At 38.5% G+C, this 16,815-nt stretch overlaps 1 protein-coding gene across 1 annotated transcript in view; it reads left to right on the plus strand.

The window, feature by feature from the left end:
- Ero1a (endoplasmic reticulum oxidoreductase 1 alpha) overlaps positions 1-16,815 on the plus strand; it is a 40,504-nt gene that overhangs the window by 20,634 nt on the left and 3,055 nt on the right. The window contains exons 7-15 of the mRNA XM_052191725.1: positions 315-435; positions 1,356-1,396; positions 4,964-4,975; positions 8,306-8,332; positions 8,497-8,589; positions 9,743-9,989; positions 10,488-10,557; positions 14,278-14,364; positions 14,437-14,570. Of these exons, the coding sequence (XP_052047685.1) occupies positions 315-435; positions 1,356-1,396; positions 4,964-4,975; positions 8,306-8,332; positions 8,497-8,589; positions 9,743-9,989; positions 10,488-10,557; positions 14,278-14,364; positions 14,437-14,570 (832 nt within the window). The remainder of the gene's footprint in view (positions 1-314; positions 436-1,355; positions 1,397-4,963; positions 4,976-8,305; positions 8,333-8,496; positions 8,590-9,742; positions 9,990-10,487; positions 10,558-14,277; positions 14,365-14,436; positions 14,571-16,815) is intronic.

Raw genomic sequence — 16,815 nt, forward strand, 5'->3', positions numbered from 1 at the left:
CTCGAACTCAGAAATCCGCCTGCCTCTGCCTCCCAGAGTGCTGGGATTACAGGAGTGCGCCACCACCGCCTGGGCGAGACAGGATTTTTCCATGTAGCCCTGAATGTCTTGGTCTCAAACTCAGACATCCTCCTGCCTGTCTCCTGAGTGCGGGTTTAAAGATGTGCACCACGCCCAGCTCATTTTTACCACTTACAGGATCAGGAATATCTGCAACCTTTGTGTACAGTTAATGTGGCTGTTTGTTTCTCCCTATTATTACTTCTAAAAGGTTCTGAAATAGGTAGGATTTGGTGAGACATTTTATCTTGCAGATATACAGTCCCCCGATGCTGAGTATGTGGATCTCCTCCTTAACCCTGAGCGCTACACAGGCTACAAGGGGCCCGACGCGTGGAGGATATGGAGTGTCATCTACGAAGAAAACTGTTTTAAGTATGTACTGCTCTCCTAGATCTGTACAAATCAGCTTCATGTTCTTAAAAGATTGATTAGGACATTGAAACTTAAATGTTCCGTTTCTTCATGGGCACTGGCACAAGTTGTAAAAACTACTTCTTTAAAGACTTAGATAATAATAGACCTTTTTAGGATTGGAGACACTGAACAAACATTCCTGAGTGGATTACAGGATCTTATTATGTGGATGAAGTAATTCTGGAATCAGGGGCTTTGCTTCATTTACCAAGATCTTTATAGCCAATGGTGGGGTATAGATTAGAATCTACAGCTTAAGATTCTCTTTGTCACTCTCCTTTCTGTGGCTGCAGTTATTTTATCCTCTTCAACTTAAATTGATTTCCAAGACCAGCTCCAAGGTGGCATTTTTTTGTGTACTCACTGTATGTTACACATACTGCTAAACATGTCACAGACATTGTTCTTCTAGTTCTTACGGTAACAATGTATCATAGTCATAACTGCTCATAGATGGAGAATCTGAAACTTTTAAGTTCAGTGCTTAGGGGAAACACCTTTTGTATTCTTAGCCAGACCAATAGAAGTTGATCCCTAGGGGACTGAGAAGTGCTTCAGGTTCTTCACGTGGAAGCCTGAAAGAGAGGGGGGGGGGGAGGGAGGGAGGGAGGAGAGGGAGAGAGAGAGAGGGAGAGAGAGAGAGGGAGGGAGAGAGAGAGAGAGGGAGAGAGAGAGGGAGGGAGGGAGAGGGGGGGGGAGAGAGAGAGAGAGAGAGAGAGAGAGAGAGAGAGAGAGAGAGAGAGAGTGTGTGTGTGTGTGCATATTTCTCCCTGGGACAAAAGATCTGTATGATAACACATTTCACTTTCAATATCAGATACAACTATAACATTATTGGTAACACTGATGTTCATACAGTACAATCCTTTTGTTTGCAGGCCACAGACAATTCAAAGGCCTTTGGCTTCTGGGCGAGGAGGTGAGTTACTTGCGTCTTCTCTTGTTTATTGGCTAGTATATTTGGGTTAGAGTGAAGAAGAAGGCAGGATTAAGTGGCGAGGGAAGCTTGTCAAGTAGTCCACTGGTTCTGTTTCTAGAGAGTGATCTCACTCTTGCGAAGGCATAGCTATTCTTCTAAGGGTATTAATGGTATTAGACCATTGTATGTAATACGAAGGTTAGGTTATATATTTATTATCTGTTTTTGCAATGCACCAAGTATTTGTTTCCTGACTTCAATTTCATTCATCCCCTCAGATAAATGAATATTCCAAACATTTACCTAATGTTTAAAAAAAAAACTTGAGTTTGAGAGAAAGTTTAATGGTGCAGTGTTTGATTCCCAGCCAGATAACACACACACACACACACACACCCACACACACACACACACACCTATACCTCAAGTTAAAGACTTTATATGGTCTGATTGTAAGTCCACATGCCTTCTATTTCACTGAATATAAGGTTCCACTGTCCATTTACATTTGAGATCTAGTCTGAACATTTCGCTTCCCAGTTGGAAGTCATCTTTGGCTCTCTGTGATGCAGCACTTGCTGTGTTTGCTTCCTTCTTATAGTCTGTTTACTGGTGGCATCATTCTGTTATTTATATATGTATTCATTTGCCCCAGTGCTTTGGGAAATGGGCAGCAATTATCTCAATATAGAGCCTGGTAATCATGGAGTAAATTGCTAGATAAATGAAGATGGAAATTGTTTTCTCCATTGAACAGTTTCTTTAAAAGAATTAGAGAAATTGACACATTTTATAATTTCAATAAAAGTTTGATTTTTGGATACTGTCTAGAGCAGTGTAAGAACCACTTATTTGTGCAAGAACTGGTTATTCAGCATTGTGTAAGGCAATACGTAGATACAAAGAGGATGTGCAGATTCAAATTGCCCTCAGTTAATAATAGTTTATAGAATAAACAATTTCTACATATGGTTTCTGAATTTTTTTTTTTTAGAAATTACATATTCTTATTACTTAGTTACTTTTATATTGTTGTGAAGAGATATAGTGACCAAGGCAACTAACAAAAGAAAGTATTTAATTGAATTTTAGAGGGCTTAATTTGGAGTTTTCATTCCAGTTTTAGAGGCTTAATCCATGTCTGTCATGGTAGGGAGTGTGGCAGCAGGCAGATGCGCATGGCACTGGAGAAGTAGTGGAGAGCTCACATATGGTGCTCAAGTCTAAGGCATAGATGGAAGGCTCGACCTAGATGACCTGGGCTTTGTACTGTAGAGCCCAGCTCCCGTGACTCACCTCCGTGAACAAGGCCGTCCCTCCTAATCCTTCCCGAACAGTTTGGGGACCAAGCATTGAAATATAGGCACTTGTAGGGGCCGTTCTCATTCAAACCACCAGTTATATTCTCCCAGGATGGACTTATTGTTAGAATCTTTGCTGCACTTTAAGCAAAGGCTTTTACTTTCCCAGTTCATTTGGAAAGACACTGATTGTAGGCACTGCTTTCAGGCAAGTCTTTCTTTCGAAAGAAAGAACGTTTTAGGCTGTACAGAGTTATACATGGTGAGGCAGGGAAAGCTGTGTATCTAATTAGGTGAAGTGCAAATTCATAGATAAGTATTCTCTATTATCAGCTCATATTTAATCACTTTCATTCATTTTAGTGGAAAAGGGAACTATTTCAGTGATTATCGAAAACCATGGAATGTGACTAGGGACACAATTGTACAATTTAATACAATTGTAACAAACATTGTTACGTTTGTAGCAATGGAGAGGAGTTGTGGGGAAGGAAGTGGGGATGATGGAGAGAAGCTTATTTAAATAAAGGATGATCAGCAGCACAGTGAAGGAAAAACGCATGTGTAGAAACAGTAGCTAGAGTTAATAGAACAGTACCTCTAAATACCTAAATAATATCACAGTTTCCAAAGTATAAATGGTATTTGTCTTGGCAATACAAACTGCGATCTGGGTTTGGTTCCCAGTACACAGGTTGTGGCTTATAATGTTCATAACTCCAGCTCCAGGGGTCTGAAGTCCTCTTCTGATCCATGAAGGCACCAGGCACTCACATGGTGCACATATATACATGCAGATAAAATACTGATTCCCAAAAAACCAAAATAAATATAAAAAATATTTTAAACATTGGTAATGAGTTCAACAAATACTAATGGTGCTAAAGAAATATAGGCAAAATATAATGAACTTGATGGTAGTTTTGGGAGGTTTTATTGTCTTGTAATGTTTTGTCTGGGATTTTTATTTTATTTTGTTTTGCTCTTTTTTTGTTCTTTTGTTTTGTCCTATTCATGTTTATTTGTTTTTATTTTTATCCTATTACTTTGTATATGCCTTTTTGTTTCTAATGTGAGAACAGGAAAGGGTGTAGGTTTGGATATGTGAGGAAGTGGGGACGAGGGGAGGAGTTGTGAGGGAGTGGGGATGATGGAGAGGAGTTGTGAGGGAGTGGGGATGATGGAGAGGAGTTGTGAGGGAGTGGGGATGATGGGAGGGGTCGTGGGAGGGAAAAATGCAATCCAAAAGTATATCAAAAATGTTTTTTAATAAAAATAATCTAAAACGAAAAGAGAAATGGGAACAATGAAGATTATATTTTAACAGTAAGTAAGCAACTGCATATAAACTGCTACATTATGAGGAATTTGAATTTTATAGTCTTTGAAAACAGTACAAAGGTTAAATCTTATGTTAGTCTGGAGGAGTGAAAGCAGTGATACAAACCTTTAGCAAGGATTGAGTTATAGCTTTAGGGTAATAAATGTACAAAAAGACTGCTGTCCAAGTGCACTGTGGTGCTTTAGATGTGTCAGCTGCTGGCAGACAGTGTGCCACACTCCCCTGCCTGTCAGCACAGGTGACCTCTGTGAGCCTAAACTACTGTTGGATGGAGATATGGCTATGGTGTTCTTTCCCCTGATCTTACTTGTATGGATACATTGACTAAAAGAATCATTAAAAAACTTTCATAAGAGTGTAGCATTTCCGCCAGATGCTGGAAAGAACCCAGGTATCCCTCAACAGAAGAGTGGATGCAAAAAATGTGGTATATCTACACAATGGAGTACTATTCAGCCATTAGAAACAATGAATTCATGAAATTCTTAGGCAAATGGATGGAGCTAGAGAACATCATACTAAGTGAGGTAACCCAGACTCAAAAGGTGAATCATGGTATGCACTCACTAATAAGTGGATATTAACCTAGAAACTTGGAATACCCAAAACATAATCTACACATCAAATGAGGTACAAGAAGAAAGGAAGAGTGGCCCCTTGTTCTGGAAAGACTCAATGAAGTAGTATTCAGCAAAACCAGAACGGGGAAGTGGGAAGGGGTGGGTGGGAGGACAGGGGGAGAGAAGGGGGCTTATGGGACTTTCGGGGAGGGGGGGCTAGGAAAGGGGAAATCATTTGAAATGTAAATAAAAAATATATTGAATAAAAAAAAAGAAAAGAAAAAAAAGAGTGTAGCATTTCAGAAGGGAAAGGTGGAGGTAATTTATAATATAATAACAAAAAATGTTTTGTTTTGTTTTTCAGGAAAAAGTAAAGGTATGTATTTTTATCATACATTATGTCAGTTCTGCCTGCATATTTAGATGTGAGTTCTCGTGTTTATTGTGGCAAAGTGCTTTTCTTTCCACTTCCTCTGACACTTTGTTATTTTAGAGCTGTGGTTCTCAATCGCTACTATTTTGGAGTCAAGCAACCCTTTCACAGGGGTTGCCTTAAGACCATTGGAAGACACAGACAATTGCACTATGATTTATAACAGTAGCTAAATTATAATTATGAGGTAGCAATGAAAACAATCATATGGTTGGTATCAGCATAGCATGAGGAACACATCAAAGGGTTGTGGCATTAGGAAGGTTTTAGAGATGTCCATAACCCAGGTTGGCCTGCAGCTCATTCATTATAGAGCTCAGGCTGTCCTTGAATTCTGGCAGTCTTCTGTGTGTCTCTCAGAGGTTGGTTTATAGGCATGAGCCACCAGGCTAGTGCTTAATTTTTATTTTAATTTTGTTTTTTATCTAAAGTGCTGGAGGTGAAAGCAGAGATGATAGGGGCCCCTGTTTAGAGTTACAGATTTGGGGCAGCCTGCCTCAGATCTGGCAGCTCAGTTGTGTGTCTGCTTCCAAGTCTGGCATAGAAAAGGTCTCTTCTTGACTTCTTGAGACATGGGATATACTGGGTCTTACCAGGGGGAGGTTTTAGACATTTTTGCATATTGATTCAGAGCTGACTCTTGGGTTTAGTTATCATTGCCAAGGCTGTGTTATAGGAATGCTAAAATTTGAAATATATTTCAGCATTACTTTGTAATTTTGAGAATATTTTTTGCTTTAGGGGTGAGATTGAAATAATTTTTGCTATTCTAAAGACTATATGCTTAACTGAGCCTTTAAGGTGCAGGTTAATAATCCCAGCTACTTGGGGGAGGCTGAGGCAGGAGGATTGCAAGTTCAAGGCCACTCTGTGTTACTGAATGAGTTCAATGCCAGTCTGAATGAATTAATTAGCCAGACCCTGTCTCAAGAAGTGAGAAAAAAGAGGCATACATATAGTTCATTCGAACAGTCAGAAGCCCTAGTTTAAATCCTCAGCACTGCCACACACAGACAGACAAACAGACACACCATGTGAAGAAACCCAGTCAGCGCTTGCTTGGCCTTAATCTGTTTAGATGAAAATGTTAAACATGAAGTATCTTTTGTCTTCCTCAAATCTCTTGATTTCTAAACATCATTCTTTTTTTTTTTTTTTTTTTTTTTTTTTTTTTTAATTTGGATTTGGTTTTTCAAGACAGGGTTTCTCTGCATTGCCCTGGCTGTCCTGGAACTCACTCTGTAGACCAGGCTGGCCTCGAACTCAGAAATCTGCCTGCCTCTGCCTCCCAGAGTGCTGGGATTACAGGCGTGCACCACCACCGCCTGGCTCTAAACATCATTCTTATGTTTGATTTTATTAAGTGTCTTTATTTACTTAGTGGATATGTGCGAGTACATGCTGCTGTGGTATACGTGTGGAGCTCAGACAGCTTGGGAGGAGTTGGGCTTTTCCCCACTGTGTGGGTCCTTAGGGTTGAAGGGGTCATCAGGCTTAGAGGCATGTGCCTTTACTTACTGAGACAGGGTTTCTTTGTATACCTCTGGCTGTCTGGATCTTGCTCTGAAGACCTGGCTTCCTCAAACTAAGAGATCTGCCTGCTTCTGTTTCCTGAGTGCTGGGATTAAAGGCATGTGCCACCCCTGCCTGGGTTTATTTTATTTTTTATTATATTTTTGTATTATATTTGTGTGTGTGGGTATGTGCATGTGAATGCAGTTGACTGTGGAGGCCAGAAGAGGGTGTCAGACTGTCTTGAACTGGAGTTTCGGTCAGTTGTAAGCTGCCCATAAGGGGCTGGGAAACCCTCAGAGCCCCTGCAGGAACAGTGCATGCTCTTAACCACTGAGCCATCTCTCTCACCCATACTTTAATTTTTTTCTTTGCTGTCTTGATAAATACAAATATTCTTCTAATTTTCATCTTTTAGTTACAACATGACTGAACAGTTCATAAAAGTTATTCTATTTGTTGATTTCTATTCCCCACTTATCTTTTTAATGGGTATTTTAACATTTAATTGTTGATGTATAAAATTCTTTTATGTTTGGAACATTAGCCCCTTGTCACACTTATAACATGCGTCTTATCCAGCTTGCTTGCCTTTTGTGTGCTTGATTTAGTTGCTTTTCTGACTAACAAATGAAGTTTTTACGTAGTTGGGTTTATAATTTTTATGTCTTTCATAGATTCATGCTTGTCTGGTTTATTATCATTTTAAATGACTTTAGCAAAATAAAAGGATCCCTACCTAATAGTATTTATCATCTCTATAGCAAGTACTGCATACATGTAATCATATATTTTGTAAAATGTTTAAAATATTTTTATGTTATTTTTGTTATATTTCCTTGTCAGTTTTTTTTGTCTTTTTTTGTTTGTTTGTTTGTTTGTTTGTTTTTTTTTTTCGAGACAGGGTTTCTCTGTGTAGCCCTGGCTATCCTGGAACTCACTCTGTAGACCAGGCTGGCCTCGAACTCAGAAATTTGCCTGCCTCTGCCTCCCAAGTGCTGGGATTAAAGGCGTGCACCACCACTGCCCAGCTCCTTGTCAGTTTTAATAGCTTTGTTATCTAGTTAACATTTTGTTAACTCAGATGTTACTGATCATTTTCATTACTTGAGGTTTTAAAATTAAAACAGTAACCTTTCTACAAACTCCTTGTCCTCTTCCCATTTTATTTCTTTAGACCATAATTCTGAAGCCAGAATTAGTAAGCATTGGCATTTTGACAGTAGTGTCATTAGGTCACAGAACAAGAGTAGTTGTGTTTAGCACTGGCCTACTGCTCTGTGGATGTTGTGAACTGCATGGAAGTCTGTTCCATCTGCAGTAGCATCTTACAGTGTTTGTTTCACCAGAATCTAAAAGTATGTAATATGTCCTGAATTTTCAAAGCATACATGACTTTGGCAATTTATCTAGTTGTGTAATCTTGCTAGATTTAGTGTGCACATGTGTGTTCGTGTGCATTTGTCTTATTTGTGGTAATTGAACTAAGGAGCTGTGAACAGGGTAGCCACGTGATATGTCACAGAATAACATCCCTCCTGACTCAAAATTCTACAGTTTGATAACATATGAAACATTTTATCCAAGAAGTCAGGAGACAGGACCTGACTGAGGAACAGAGTGGACCTAGCTGGATCCACTCCATCTTCTCTTCTTTGAGGAAATAAGATTTGGAACTTTAGCTGGAACAGTTCTTAGTACTTGGAAATTCACATTTGGTGTTATGAAAAATTATGACTTATTTTTTTCTTTTAATTTCAGAGAATACATTTTACAGCTGGCTAGAAGGTAATCAGAAACTTTTAAACAAATTAATTTTTTTCCAGTTTTAAATCATGAAATAATTCTTAAATTCCCAAGGTTTACATACAAAATTTAATTTTCAAATCATTTATTTATTTATTTATTTATTTATTTATTTATTTATTTATTTATTTATTTATTTATTTTAGGCCTCTGTGTAGAAAAGAGAGCATTCTACAGGCTTATATCTGGCCTTCATGCAAGTATTAATGTGCATTTGAGTGCAAGATATCTTTTACAAGGTGTGTGACTTTTGAAATCTTTCATTAATTTGCTTTTTAGGTATTCTTAGAATTTTCTTGGTATTTACCTGGGTGGGAAAAAAAAAAGAGACTTGTTTGACTCTTGGGCAGTAAGAATTCACTCATAAATGGTAGTAACTAGGAATGTATATATAGTTGAATGGCTCTGTGTATTATTAATTCTCTCAAAATTAGACACATTGCTTTGGAAATTTTCTTTTGTTTTGCTGTGGGAATTAAAATACCCGCAACAGCACAGTTTGTTATTGTCCGAGAGCCTTTATTTGTGTTTAGACTTTAGTGGGTACAGCATTGTCTGCTTTTCCTTATGGTTTAGGATACTGATAGAAAATCAATCCATGGTTGATTTTCATTAACTTATTCCCTCTGAAATTGGAATGTATTTTACCTTTGAGAAATAAAATAGTAATTCTAATTTGAAATAGATGCTTTAAACTCACTAGTAATTTCAGATCGTCATTAAAATTTTTGCTTTTAATTTTAATTATATTTGTGTTGTAGGGGGAGGGGAGGGGAAGGTACGTGCATGCGAGCACAGGTGCCTCAGAGGCCAGAGGTGTCCACCTGGAGCAGGAGGGACAGGCCGCTGTGAGCTGAAGGCAGGTCCGCTGAAAAAGTAGCACTTGCTCTTTCCTGCTCAGTCCTCAGCTTAGCAAGTAACTCTTTAATTATACATTGTGACTTTATGGTTGTAGATATTCAGCAGTCTGATATTACCAGATGCCTGTTTCTATTTAAGAATGTATTCCAAAAGGCAAAGTTCTTACTACAGAATTTTTGAAATTTTATCTATTTTTCTTGTCAAGGTCTCTCTATGTAGCCTTGGCTGTCCTGGCAACCTGTATGTAGACCAAGCTGGCCTTGAACTCACAGAGATCAACCTGTCTGCTTTGAATTAAAGGCATGTACCACCATGCCTAGTTTATGACAGAGTTTTTAAGGCCAAATTATTAAAAAAAAGAAAAACAACTACCACCACAACAACAATAAAAAACCCAAACTGTTTTTGGTTGAATTATGTATTTTAAGCTACAGAACGAAATTGACTTCTATAAGTATAAGTAGTCCCTTATAATTAAAATGAAGATCACTTAGCTGTATAGTTCAATCATTTAATGTTCTTTCTTCTTAGATACTTGGCTGGAGAAGAAGTGGGGTCACAACGTCACAGAGTTTCAGCAGCGCTTCGATGGGATTTTGACTGAAGGAGAAGGACCAAGAAGGCTGAAGAACTTGTACTTTCTGTACTTGATAGAGTTAAGGGCACTCTCTAAAGTGCTTCCATTTTTTGAGCGTCCAGATTTTCAGCTCTTCACTGGAAATAAAGTTCAGGATGCAGAAAACAAAGTGCTACTTCTGGAGATACTTCATGAAATCAAGTAGGTGCTATACATCATGACATATGCATAACATAGCGGCCAGGCTGGTGTCCACAGTAAACTCGGACACCATTGTTTAGAGAAGGAAACCATCTTTAAAATCATGGAAATGTAGTTCTGTTCATTGAACTTTCACTCTTTTTGAGATGGTCAGAGTCTCCTGCCTCGGCCTCCAGAGTGCTGGGAATGGGTATGTATCCCCTGGCCTTCCCAGAAATTCTAGAATATCTTGGATTTGCTTTGATCCATGTATTACACTTTTTTTTTTTTATGTTCTTAATACCAGAATGATTTTATTTGCTCAGTCTTTTAAGTTTGAGGCCAGATTTCCAATACACTTAGAATTTATATTTGAGGATAAGTATTTGTTTGCATTGGTGTTGGCTTTAATGATTTCTGTTCTTTTTAAAATTATATTATTTATTTCTGACAAAATATATTAGCAAGACTTTCAACACTGCTAATTCATGAACATGAACCTTTTCTGTTTAAATGCAGGTCATTCCCTTTGCATTTTGATGAGAATTCTTTTTTTGCTGGGGATAAAAATGAAGCACATAAACTAAAGGTAATTGTATGTCAATTTAATTGTTAGGTACGGCCTGGTGACTATGCAGATGCTGTACATCATGACATATGTATAACATAGAGGCCAGGGTGGTGTCCTGGCCTGTCTGTAACATAGCAGTGTTATTGGAAGTTGAGTAAAATGATGCATTTGAGAGACCCTGGACAGAGATGGGACAGGTGGAAGATCTTGGTGAGAGCAGAGTCTCATTGGGGCAAGCTTTAGTGGCCCTTTGCTTAGCAGGATGACTAGTAAGGGGTCATGTATTACATATTTCAGAGCTGTTAAGAGCAGATTTTACTACAAAACGGTATGTTTTTTTGTTTTTGTTTTTGTTTTTGTTTGTGTGTGTGTGTGTGTGTGTGTGTTTGGTATTTTTCGAGACAGGGTTTCTCTGTGTAGCCCTGGCTGTCCTGGAACTCACTCTGGACACCAGGCTGGCCTCGAACTCAGAATCCGCCTGCCTCTGCCTCCCAGAGTGCTGGGATTACAGGCGTGCGCCACCACCGCCCGGCTGCAAAACGGTATGTTAAGTTAAGAATTTCTTACATGGTTTTATGTAGTGGGAAAATGATTAAAATATAGTACAGCCTGGCCAGGCCTCTCTGTTCCAAGTCCCTGCAGGTCTCTCTCCTGCTCAGTACCCGTTCCTTCCAAGTATCCAGCAAAGCATGACTCTTAAACTTGAGTAGTTAACCAAATATATTTATATATATGAAACTCTCAATTACATAACGCCAATTTACAATAATAAAGTTCTATCCCAATATCTCTAACCTCTCAGCACACCAGAGACACAGCTGACACCATCTGGGTCTGCATGGCTCCTCCCCCTCCACTCCCTCGTGCAGCTTCCAGGCTCCCTCTCTCTCCGGCCCCCCTTCTCTTAGCTCTGCCTCCTCTGTCCCCTCCAGTCACTGCCTCTCACTGCCTCAATGTGAATGGATAGGAAATATCTTGCATCAATTTTATTGCTCCATATTAAGTAGTAAAAATGAAAATATCATTACATACCATAAACAGTCTGATTGCCAATTAAAACATAAATTTAAGCCGGGCAGTGGTGGCACACGCCTGTAATCCCAGCACTCTGGGAGGCAGAGGCAGGCGGATTTCTGAATTCGAGGCCAGCCTGGTCTACTGGGTGAGTTCCAGGACAGCCAGGGCTACACAGAGAAATCCTGTCTCGAAAAAAACAAATCCAAAACAAAGAAAAATACAAACAAATAAATAAATTTAAGGTATAAATGTATTTATACTTCCTACTGAATCTTGCCTCATAAATGGCACAGTGCTTGATATGACTTCCCCAGAATATGTAACCCCTCCCTCTTTCCCATGGTGGTAAAGAAGCTACTTTGATCACTTTGTGAAGCAAGCTCTTCTTTGTGCATGGTGCTGAGATCAGCTGTCCGGTCAGCTGCTCTTCATTACGGTGGCTTTCCTCCTGAGCGCTATCTCCACACAGATATGGACCTCAGTGGTTTGCAATCCCCCGCCCTTCCAGGAACTGGAAAGTGAGGGGAAGATACCACAGTAGATTTCTTCCTTTTCTGTATGGTTTTCAATATGTTTCTATTTTACTTCACTTGCTGGTTTGTTGGTCAGGGTTTTGGCATCCATTCTTTTTTTTAATACTGTACAAATTAGGAAATTTTCTCAGTATTTTAATTTGATCCAAATTCCAGTCAGCTTTTATGTGCTTTGAAGTTTATGTATAGTACCTTCAGAAAAAAAATTATAGGACATTAAAAGCTTTCTGGTAAATGTAGATTTGAACACTATTCATAAATTCATGTTTCTGGGCATGGTGGTACACTTTAATCCCAGCATTTAGGAGGCAGGAGGATCTCTGTGAGTTGGGGCCAGTCTGGTCTACATAGTGAGTTCCAGGACATCCAGAGTTACATAGAGGAACCATGTCTCAAAGAAACAAACTAAAGTTTTCATTATGGTTCCTCTATAGTGGCAGTGTACCGATAGAAATAATTGCTAGTGTTCAGAACAGAATGGAGTCTGAAGGTTTATAAGACATTTGAGAAGTTTGGCAAGAACCAGTCAGTTGAGTCTGGTGATTTGTCCCAAATGACCGTACTCCACGGAGAACGCTGGAAGTGGCAGTGCGTACTTATAGTTCCTGACTGACTGGGAGGAGAGTGAGTGCCGGCCTGAGCAGCAGAACAAGGCTCTGTTTTAACAACTTAACTTCTGATTACTTTAAGGATTGTATGGTTTTCTAATCAGAGATAACTTTGGGATATACCCAGATTATTAGACATTGTGGTTGTTTGTGGAAATTACAAAGATTTTGTCCTAATCCAGTAAATTCCTAGCATATACAGTTCACATAGGTAGGCTATCCTCGTTCTATTTTATGTGGTTGGCTTTAATTTTATAACGGTATTTGGCTGTTATAAGCAACCCTGCGTGCTCGCCGTACATATCATGCAAAGATTTACTCAAAAGATGCTCTGTTTAAATATTTTGTTACATAGATTCCAACACTAAACTTAGATAAATGCAGGCATAATCTTTTTGAATAATGGCTTATAACTTTGCAAGTATGATTGTCTCTTAAAGACTTTTAAGCCCCTCTACCTTAGGCCTTTTTTAGTATCTTGTAATATAATGAAATGTAATGTAAAATGTAATTATCAGAAACTCACTTTGTATTCAGTGACATTTTTTAAGTAAAATATGTGTCACTTGTCCATCATAATTGTATCTGTTTTGACATCTGTGGAGCCTGTGTGGACTGCTGCTTCTTCTCTAGATAACTTGTCTCCATGTAGATTCTGTAACCTCTAGAACAGCTACAATCAGTATTCCCTCAGGGTGGAGTCGGGCATCACAAGGCCCTTCTTCTCTAGTAGGTAAAAGTATGATTCTTTTTAAATTAAAAACAAAAACAAAAACCTGGCATTAAACAACAGTTGGATCATTCCCCCCGCCCCCCCCCCCCCCCATGGTATAAAAATATAGATTGAGCAACATTCCAAATCCAGCATAGTGTTAGTGGACAGGCACAGGAATGGGGAATGGTACTTAGGGAGTTTGAATTATATTTGTAATGATTTTTTTTTTTAAATTTGGTGGTGCATACATGACTATTAATTTTGTGTATATGTGTGTATATTTAATACTCATATAAAATAGCAATATAATTATATATTAGTAGTAAATATATATTAGTAGATAGTATATATAATAAATAATTATGTATTAGTAGCAAAAATATAATTATATATTACTACTGATGTCAATAATATCAGTAGTAAAGAAAATATTGAGTGTTTTTCTTAAGTCCAGAAAAGGAGAGCTATAATTTAACTTTATCAAAGGTCACTTTCCTCCATCTTCTTTCCCTTTCCCTTTTGGGTGATACCCTTTTAATTCCACAACTACCAACACTGATGTATACAACTATACTTATGACTTATATTTCTTTCCAGCTGGTGTGAATTGGAGTGAGGCAGGGCTGGTTTCAAAATGTACAGGTCACCAGGAGTTTGAATAGACCTGCTACTTAATTTTCTGCATCTTTTAAAGAACTTCATGAGGGGTGGATTGCATGTAATTTTGGATCTCAGGGAGGATTAAATTGAAAGATAGGGAGGGGTGTTCTCACAGGTGTTCTCATGCTCTGGTGCCCTGTGGTACAGTGTCCATGGAAAGCACTGGGGAACCAGTTCTGACAAGATTCTGTTACATTGTTTGTAGGAGGACTTCCGACTACACTTTAGAAACATCTCGAGAATCATGGACTGTGTTGGCTGCTTCAAGTGCCGCCTGTGGGGCAAACTTCAGGTAAGCCTTGCTCTGGCTCCTTACTGACCCTTTGGCGAGCCGTTTCCTCATCTCTTCTTACTTCTGTTTTAGACTCAGGGTCTGGGCACTGCTCTCAAGATCTTGTTTTCCGAAAAACTGATAGCAAATATGCCGGAAAGTGGACCAAGTTATGAATTCCAGCTAACCAGACAAGAAATAGTATCATTGTTTAATGCATTTGGAAGGTAAGTTTTGATGTGCTGAAATTGCTTCTGCTAGCTGTGTTAGTCTGATGTCATGAGTATGTTTTCAGAGAAAACTAGAAATGTTCTTTTCAGTATGATTGCCTTGTTATAGAATTATACGATTGAAATACCTCAAGAATACACACACATGTATTCACTACTTGATTATTTCCATCTATTGATTTTTGTATTCATGTTTACTTTTCTGACAGATTTTGAGTACCATTAAATTTGTGTATTTTACTGTAATTATTTTGTATACGTATATACATACATGGATTTTTTTGTTTTGTTTTGAGGTGAGGTCTCACTGTGTAGCCCTGGCTGACCTGGAACTCACTATGTAGACCAGGCTGGCCTCATGCTGAGATCTGATGGCCTCTACCTTCCTGCTGGATTAAAGTGTGTGCCATCAGGCCCAGCTAATTGTGATTATTTAAAAGCATTTTCTTTTTCCTTTTTCTTTTTGGTATTCACGCTGCTGAAGCAAGCACTATTGGTGCTACCTTTAAAGGTTATGGAAAGTCACAAATATGTCTATGAACTCATTATTATACAAAAAGATGAGTAATTCTTATAAATAGGGCTGCTATGAACATAGTAGAGCATGTATCCTTATTACATGGTGGGGAATCCTCTGGGTATATGCCCAGGAGTGGTATAGCAGGATCTTCTGGAAGTGAGGTGCCCAGTTTTCGGAGGAACCTCCAGACTGATTTCCAGAGTGGTTGTACCAATTTGCAACCCCCCCAGCAGTGGAGGAGTGTTCCTCTTTCTCCACACCCTCTCCAACACCTGCTATCTCCTGAATTTTTAATCTTAGCCATTCTGACTGGTGTAAGGTGGAATCTCAGGGTTGTTTTGATTTGCATTTCCCTAATGACTAATGAAGTTGAGCATTTTTTAAGATGCTTCTCCGCCATCCGAAGTTCTTCAGGTGAGAATTCTTTGTTTAACTCTGTACCCCATTTTTTAATAGGGTTGTTTGGTTTTCTGGAGTCTAACTTCTTGAGTTCTTTATATATATTGGATATCAGCAGCCCTATTTATAATTGCCAGATGCTGGAAAGAAGCCAGGTATCCCTCAACTGAAGAGTGGATGCAAAAAATGTGGTACATTTACACAATGGAGTACTATTCAGCCATTAGAAACAATGAATTCATGAAATTCTTAGGCAAATGGATGGAGCTAGAGAACATCATACTAAGTGAGGTAACCCAGACTCAAAAGGTGAATCATGGTATGCACTCAGTAATAAGTGGATATTAACCCAGAAACCTGGAATACCCAAAACATAATCTACACATCAAATGAGGTACAAGAAGAAAGGAAGAGTGGCCCCTTGTTCTGGAAAGACTCAGTGAAGCAGTATTCAGCAAAACCAGAACGGGGAAGTGGGAAGGGGTGGGTGGGAGGACAGGGGAAGAGAAGGGGGCTTACGGGACTTTCTGGGAGTGGGGGGGCTAGGAAAGGGGAAATCATTTGAAATGTAAATAAAAAATATATCGAATAAAAAAAATATTGGAAAGGAGGTTCAGAAAAAAAAAGATGAGTAATTCTTAATTTTTTTCTATCAAAACTGATGAAAGTGTGAGATACGGAAGATTCATTTACAATTTTAGATGTAGATGGCATTTCCTGCTTGTGGTGATTCTGAGACCGACAGACCCTACCCTCAGTGCTACCACTGAACCCTCACATGGTGGGCAGCTTTCACTTAAAAATACTATCCAACATTTTGGGATTGAAATAATTGGGCTTAGAATTTATTTCCCTAGTACCCAAGAGCTTTACCGCTATAATAAATTGTGTGTTCTACGTTCGTCATCCTGGAGTGAGTGAAGAGCTAAAGTGCATTTAGAAAGGATTGTGCAGAGACACAAGGCAGATTGGAGCTTACTGTCTGTAGCGTTGACCTTTGTGCATTGAGTATTGAAGGAAAAGTATATTATTTACTGCACTCTTACACTGGATATTTAAATGCTTATTTTAATATTTTTACAATTCTGTATTTTATATTAGGTATATAATACAAGTAACAAGAACAATTGTGAATACCTAAAATATATAATTCTGATGCTTTTATATATTCTATACTGAATATCGATGTGCTTTAAACATTTCAACATAGCTCTGGATATTTAAAATACACATTTATATACATACACATATATATATTTAATACTTTAATATTAAAAGTTAGCTTGTGTTGGAAAATATTATCTTAGGTTTTCCTTGCCAGAT

This window comes from Apodemus sylvaticus, chromosome 8 (assembly GCF_947179515.1).
Source record: "Apodemus sylvaticus chromosome 8, mApoSyl1.1, whole genome shotgun sequence".
Taxonomy (NCBI): domain Eukaryota; kingdom Metazoa; phylum Chordata; class Mammalia; order Rodentia; family Muridae; genus Apodemus; species Apodemus sylvaticus.